The sequence below is a fragment of the Cladosporium halotolerans genome (assembly GCF_011745625.1).
Source record: "Cladosporium halotolerans strain TM138-S3 chromosome Unknown Sca190, whole genome shotgun sequence".
NCBI lineage: Eukaryota > Fungi > Ascomycota > Dothideomycetes > Cladosporiales > Cladosporiaceae > Cladosporium > Cladosporium halotolerans.
In genome coordinates this window covers 1-7089 of record NW_027191639.1, presented here as the reverse complement: position 1 = coordinate 7089, position 7089 = coordinate 1, and the positions used below count along the sequence as shown (strand labels likewise).

Genomic DNA, 7089 nt, shown 5'->3' with positions numbered 1-7089 from the left:
AGAAGCTGGATGAGCACAAGGAGGGGCAGATCATAATCTACTGCAGAAGGGTGGACCAATGCGAGAGAGTCGGAGAAGTGCTGAAGTGTCCGGTCTACCACCGAAATGTAGGCGACGAGGAAGAGAAACGAAAGATCTTGGAGCAGCTGGTGCGGGGAAGTCAGAGGGTGTTTGCGGCAACGACAGCGATGGGGATGGGCGTGGACGCGCCGCACATCCGGGTTGTGGTGCACGTGGGAGTGAAAGAGCTGGTCAGGGACTATGCGCAAGAGAGTGGAAGAGGGGGTAGAGACGGCGAGGCCAGCGAAGCGATTCTCATGCGAGGGTACCACATGATGGGAGATCGAAGGATGTTAGAAAAGGGGTTCAAGATGGAGAGGGGGATGCACGAGTATCTCGAGGGGGGAAAGTGCAGGAGAGTGACACTGGACCGAGAGATGGACGGGAGAATAGACAGGATCGGTTGCGAGAGCGGAGAGAAGAGGTGTGACGTCTGTAACGGAACGGCGAGTGGAAGACGAAAAACGATGGTAGTGGTAAGGGCCGGGGGTTTTGTTCCGTCGCAGCGACTCGAAGGAGTAGATGAAGAGACAAGAAGCCGGCTTGGAGACAACGGAGCCGGAGTGGGGACAGAGGACGGAGCAGATACAAGAGACACGAACGGAAGCAGCGAGTCGGTGTCGGAGTCGGAATCAGAGTCGGATTCGACGGCAGGGTCAAGGTTCGGGTTCGTCGAAGTTGGGGGTAATGGCGAACGGATGGCGGCAGAAGGTAAGCCATCGAAGAGGTCCGGAGAGGAGACAGATCATGAAAGGGATGCGAAAAGGGCGAGACAAGCGGAGACGGAGATGAGGGAACAGCGTGAGGAGATCTCGCGCCGGAAAAAAGCAATGCTAGTAGTGAGAGGGACCGAGGAAGTAGGCAGGGATCAGCTGGTGCAGAAGCTGGAGGAGTGGCGGGGAGTTGGGTGCTCGGTATGCTGGGCGCAGGGGCAGATACAACGAGCAAGGAGGGCGAGGAGTTGGAAGCAATGCGCCGAGCACAGCCGCGAGGCGGAAGAGAGGATGGAGGAGACGCTGAAGAAGGTGGAGTCACTCAAGATTGCACGTTTCAGCGGCTGTCAGTTCTGCTGGGCGCCACAGAGCATCTGCCAAAGATGGGAAGAAAAGGCTGCAGCGAACGGGAGCAAGACGGCGGCATTCCGGAGGAGTGGAATCGCGGGGGCAGGATGTCAATACAGAGGTGTGATTGTGGAAATCGGCGGGGCGGTGATGAGCCAGAGGATGGGGTCGGGTATAGCAGGAGAAGGGTGGGAATGGGAGTGGGTGGAAAGGGAGATGGAGAAAGCGGTGGGGTTCTGGGAAGGAGGGGATGTCGAGGAGGAAGAATGGGGTCGGTTGTGGAGGTGGGTGGTTCGGAAGAAGGTGACGAACATGATGGAGACGAACGAGTTGGTTCGGATGCTTTACCACGTGAGCTAGGGGCGGTGAGTGAAGGAAGCATGGCGCCAAAGGACCCGAAGGTGTCTGAGTGAGTGCAACGAGGATGAGGATTTTGGTCAAAGCAATAGGTGAGGCCGGCGGAAGGAGGAGATGGAAGTGATGCGGATAGAGCAAGTCTTGACACGGTTAGGGTTATGGGAGACCGCGAAGGAAGCTTGCGGGGCACGAAGCGGAGTAGGAGCAAGAGGGTTGTGATGAGACGCGTCAAGCACGGGTGCAAGCACTAGTGTGATGATAGAGAGAGCGAATGGTGAGGTCGGCAACTAAGCGGGTGGTTAGTGCGAAGACGGGCGGACGTGACGGAGAGCTGTGGGATGCATGGTTTCAACGTCGGTGCAGGAAGGTTGAGACGAAAGAGACGGAAGAGGATGAAGGCAAAATTGATCAGAGTTGCAAGTATGCAAATTGAGTTTCTCTAACGCAAAGTCGAGATTTTAGGATTGAGGTAGTCTCAGAACGCAGCCGGTATACGGTGAAAGAAAGGAAAGTGAGGTTCGAAAGGAGAAGGAGGAAAAAACAGGCAGGGCGGAGGAAGCAGAGATCCGAAGGTTGGGTGCAGAAAGGGTTAGGGGTGAAGCAGAGTAGGGCTGAGGGTACGACGAGCGAGAGGTGGTAAGAATGTGAAGTTGTGGATATGTTGGTAGGGGCGGCTCGTCGAGGGCGGCTCATCGAGGGCGATAGGCTGGCTGGAGGGCGCCCGGTGGAATTGGCATGCGTTAGCGCGGCTGCAGGAGCAGGTGGGGCTTGCTCGAAAGCCCGGGACGACGGATTGAAGCGAGGAAGGCAAAGGATGTGTGAAGACGGAACAGATTAGGCAGGCAGTTGACAGGTGGTTGTTTTCGGGTGCAGCCGTTAGCGGCAGGTGCGAGGGAGCGAAAGGGAGCAGAGGTGGTGGAGACGATAGGTCCGGGGGGGTTGAGATTAGCAGGTAGATGTAGGGTAACAGGCGGACTGCGAGTCAAGAGAGTGGGGTTGACTGAGGTGATTGAGGCGATTGGCATGCATCCGGGCGGAGAAAAAAGAGGAAACAGCTGCAGGGCGGGTGAGCGGCTACAAGGTTAGAAGGCTATAAAGCTTGCAAGGAGACTAGGATGCTTAGGGCTGGGGAAGATAGTCGGGATGCCGAACAGTCGGGGTGCCGAACAGTCGGGATGCCGGCAAAAGGAGGCGCGGAGAGGTGGATCGGGAGGATAGGAAGGGTAAAGAGTAGGGTTGGGGGTTAGACGAGTAAGGGATTAGGAAGGGATTAGTAAGTAGGAGAGGCAGTATCAGAAATTGGCAAGAGTGGCACGTCGGAGAATGATAGGGTAGAGGGGAGAGCAGAAAGGCATGGATAGAGACGAAGAGGTTAGAAGCTCGGGGAGGAGGAAAGGATGGAGTTTGGGGTAGGCTGTGAGATATGTAGGGCTTAGCCGGTTATATAGAAAGGGGGGTTGATATCAGGTAGGCAGGTTTGCGGGCGCAAGCGTTAGGGCGAAGAGGAAAGGAAGGAGTGAGAAGGGGAGACGTAGAGGGAGATCTGCAGAGGGGTAGAAGGATGTAAGTAAGGTTAAGGCTACCCACAATTGTTAAACGTGATTGTATCAATCACATATATTTACTAACCCGATTAGGCAACGGGTTGTACCCGAAAAACATCAATCACATTTTATCAATCACATTTTAATGGCGCAGAGCAGTTGATTCAAAACAAATACCAAGAGATAGAAAAAATCATCGCGACATCCCCGAATATGGTTTTACCCCGGAAAGTTGTGGTTGTGCATGTCGTTGTCGCCGTCGAAAATATGTACGAGCGAAAGTGAAGTTCGCGCATAGGCCACCCAATGCAGCCAGTAGAGGCACGCGAACATCGCGACCGTTTGTTTACGTGAGAGACATCCCGGCATATCAGACGTGTAATATCACACAGCAAAATACAATGGATACATTCGAAAAATTATTCACACACCGACGAGAATGCGGTGTTATCATATGCAAAAGATGCCAATTCGCAGTCAACCCGGCGAGTGTAAAGGGGCATATTCAGAGGAAACACAAGACCGTGACGAAAGAACAATGCGCGCAAGCCGTCGCATTTATCAATAGTTTATCACAAGTTGCGCGAGCCCCAGGAGAAGTGAAGTATCCCGACGCCAGAAGTCCGGCAATTCCAGGTATACCGGTTTATGCGAACGGATTACGTTGTGTGTTCGAAGCGACCGCAGGTGAAGAATGCAATTACACATGTCGAGAGCGTAGTGGCATGCAGAAGCATTGCAAAGAACACAATTACGAAAATCAACGCGGAAGGGGCCGGCCCACCGAAGACACCGATCGCAGTCGATTGTGGGTCGAAAACCAAACATGCCAGGAGTTGTTCAAGACAGGCACATGGCGCAAGATATTTCCCGTCCAGGTAGTGCCAAGTTCCGGTCAAGCGCCAACGGTCGACACCGTCAACGAGGCGAATGAGTGGATAGACAAATTATTTACCGACATGGACCAGGAGCAAGAACGAATCCGCACCGAACGCAACCGATACGAGCCGAATCCATGGTTGGAGCACACCGGATGGGAACGTCATTTGCCGAGCGATTGTCGACCGTGGATCACGGAATTCGTCAAAGCCAAGCCCAACACCAGAAAATTGCAAGAACGATTAGGGGAGGATGAGGAACGATTCGACCCAGATCGAGAGAAGGCGTTATCGCGTGCATGCGAGGGGACGATGTTATTGATCCGCCGTTCGTTCCAAATCAGTCGTGTGGAGGTTGTCGGGCGCCATGCATTGCATTGTGTCAACCGAAGGGAGAACGGTGCGCCGAACAACGACAAGCCATTTTACGGCAAACAAAAAACGAAGACGATCCGGAAATACGCCAACGTCTTCACGCAGATATTGAGGTATATTTGGAGAACGGCAGAAATGTCGGGTCGGCCGAAGTATCGATTGACGGATGCCCAACAGCAAGCATTGGCACGATTGCAGCATGCGGCATCGGGGCGAGTGTCGAGCAGAGACGTACGGGAGGGCGTAATCCGAGCCAGTTCCGATTTTTGGGTCGCCATGTTCGACCACGATTTGAAGGACAACGAATACGAGAACGCCATGTTGAGCGGATTGGCCGTGTTGGGCACATGCGGGGAGAAGAACGGATGGGTACCCGCCATATTTTACACGCCCACATTGGCCGCGATGATCACCAGCATGCGAGCCATCATCATCCGCCGAGCATGGCGTGAACGGATGGATCATATCGAGCAGCAAGTCAACGGCGGCGTGGACCATGACACGGCCGAACAAGACGCGCCCGTGATCCATCAGTTGGTGCAGGGGGACGTGGTGAAGTTCATGACGATGACGGAGTATGGTGGTCAGCCCAGCCCCATTCAAACAATTCACACCCAGAAGATGTACGGTTTGAAGATTCGATACACGACAAACGGCGACGGGCAAGTGGGTTGGTCCGGGCCCGACCAAGATATCATTGTGGTACGCAAAGTGCAATTCAGCATGGGCCAGATCCGGACGGTTGTGCACGGTTTGTTGGCCACCACCCGCAAGCGTTTGGTGGAGGAGTTGATGATGATGGCACCCGGGGTCGGCGATTGGCGGGCAGAGGATATGCTGAGATTCGACATGGCCAGCATCGTTGACAACCACGCCGTCATGGACGAAGGATTCAATTTCATCCACGACGCCCGCAACCCATGGCCCGTCGATGGGAGGCGGTGGTTAGGGCAGCGTTTGTTCACAGAGGCGCACGTCCGAGCACGATTCATGCAGGATAGCAAGGAACGACAGTTCAACCCCGATGCAGTGGAGACATATTTGCGGCAGGTGAAGAGGTGGAAGGAGGAGATGTTGGTGTTGGTGCACATGTCGGCAGGGGCACCGGCGAGGGCCACCGAATTGGTCAGCGTCCAACAGGTCAACGGCGAGAACGCACGATGTCACCGCGGCATTATGATCGACCAGGGCATGGTAGCGTTCATCACGTCGTACCACAAAGGATTCAGCACGAGCCAGAGCCAGAAGTGCGTTCACCGGTTCGTGCCACAAGAAGTGGGCGAATTGGTGGTGTATTATTTGTGGTTGATCGAGCCGTTCGTCCGCATTTTACAGAGCAGTCGCGGCCAGATGACGTCCAGTCCATGGTTTTGGGAGCCAGCGCCAGAAGAGGAGTGGGGAGACGAGGAAGAAGAGTGGGCAGAAGAGGAGGAAGGAGAAGGAGAGGAGGATTTGCCCGAAATGCCCGAAGATCAGAGCGCGGAAGCACGTTTCGTCCGACAGCAGTCCACGCCAGTCGTCGCGCGCAATTGCGACGGGTTTTGGGAGACGAACCGAATCCGCCGTGTGATGCGTAGGGAGAGCCAGAAGCGGATCGGAGTACCCATCGGGACATCCGATTGGCGACAAGCGTACCCAGAGATACACCGCGAGTTCGCCATCAATCAGGACGTCGCGGGCACATTGAAGCGCATATACGAGAACCAGAATCCGTTCAAGCAGGGCATGGAAATGGACGAGGAACAGACGCGTGAGACCATCCGCGCCAGGCAATCCGGTCACAGCCCGCAGATGGAGGAAAGCATTTATGGTCGGCAGTTGCAGCAAAACCCGTTCGCCATGAGGCGAGAGCAGGATGCGTTCCGCGAGGTCAGCGTGGATTGGCACCGGTTCATGCAATTCCCATCGTCATACCATGTACACAACGTCAGTCCGGACATCAGGAGAAGGATCAAACAAGAGCAAGACACCCGGAAGTTCGAACGGTGGCAGCAAATGCGTCAGATCGACGTGGAAGGTCAATTGAAGAAGATGTACGGACCCCAAGCCCGGTTTCGTGGCAGGCAACGAGAGGCATTAGACGCCATCGTCGGCGGCCAACGCCGGGTCGTCGTTGTGATGCGGACAGGCGGTGGCAAGAGTTTGTTGTTCATGTTGCCAGCGGCAGCGTCACGCGACGGAGTCACGATCGTCGTCATGCCAAAAATCATGTTGCAAGAAGACATGGCCGATCGGTGCCGCAAAGACGGCATCCCATGCGCGATATGGAGCGACAATCGAGCGCCGCCGTACGACGCGCGCATCGTGTTCGTGATCGCCGAGTCGGCCGTGTCACAGTCGTTTGCCGATTTCGTGAATGCGAAGATGTTGGACGAGCAGTTGGAACGGATCATCGTCGACGAGTGTCATACGGTGTTGCAATCGACGAAAAAGTTTCGACCGAAGGTGTTGCAGTTGCGCGAATTGATCAGCCGGCAGACGCAAGTGATTTGTTTGACGGCGACGTTGCCACCGCGGCGGGAGCCATCGTTCATGTCGATCATGGACATGGAACCCAGCGAAGTGCACATGATACGAGAGTCGACCGTGCGGCCCAACATCAGGTACAGCGTCATCACGTACAACGGCGAGATGGAGACGTTGCGGCAATTCATCGGCGGCAAGTTGGCCCAGTACCCGGCCGAGGATCGCATCATCGTGTATTGCCACAAGATCACCATAGATCTTGAATCTTGAATATTCAGAATCAGGTGAAGCTCAATCAGGAATCAAATCAGTCAGGTGGGCGCTCAATCAGAAATCAATCAGCAATCA

General features: G+C 54.9%; 2 protein-coding genes across 2 annotated transcripts; both read left to right on the top strand.

Annotated features, from left to right (window-relative positions):
* Positions 1 to 1064: 1064 nt before the first annotated feature.
* On the top strand, positions 1065 to 1481 carry WHR41_09573 (uncharacterized protein; the record flags this gene model as incomplete). Its single annotated transcript, XM_069378176.1, has 1 exon — positions 1065 to 1481. The coding sequence occupies one exon, from the start codon at positions 1065 to 1067 to the stop codon at positions 1479 to 1481; it is 417 nt and encodes a 138-aa protein (XP_069224863.1).
* Positions 1482 to 4551: 3070 nt separating this feature from the next.
* WHR41_09572 (uncharacterized protein) lies at positions 4552 to 7011 on the top strand (the record flags this gene model as incomplete). The annotated part of the gene is made up of 1 exon (XM_069378175.1): positions 4552 to 7011. The coding sequence occupies one exon, from the start codon at positions 4552 to 4554 to the stop codon at positions 7009 to 7011; it is 2460 nt and encodes an 819-aa protein (XP_069224864.1).
* Positions 7012 to 7089: the final 78 nt, after the last annotated feature.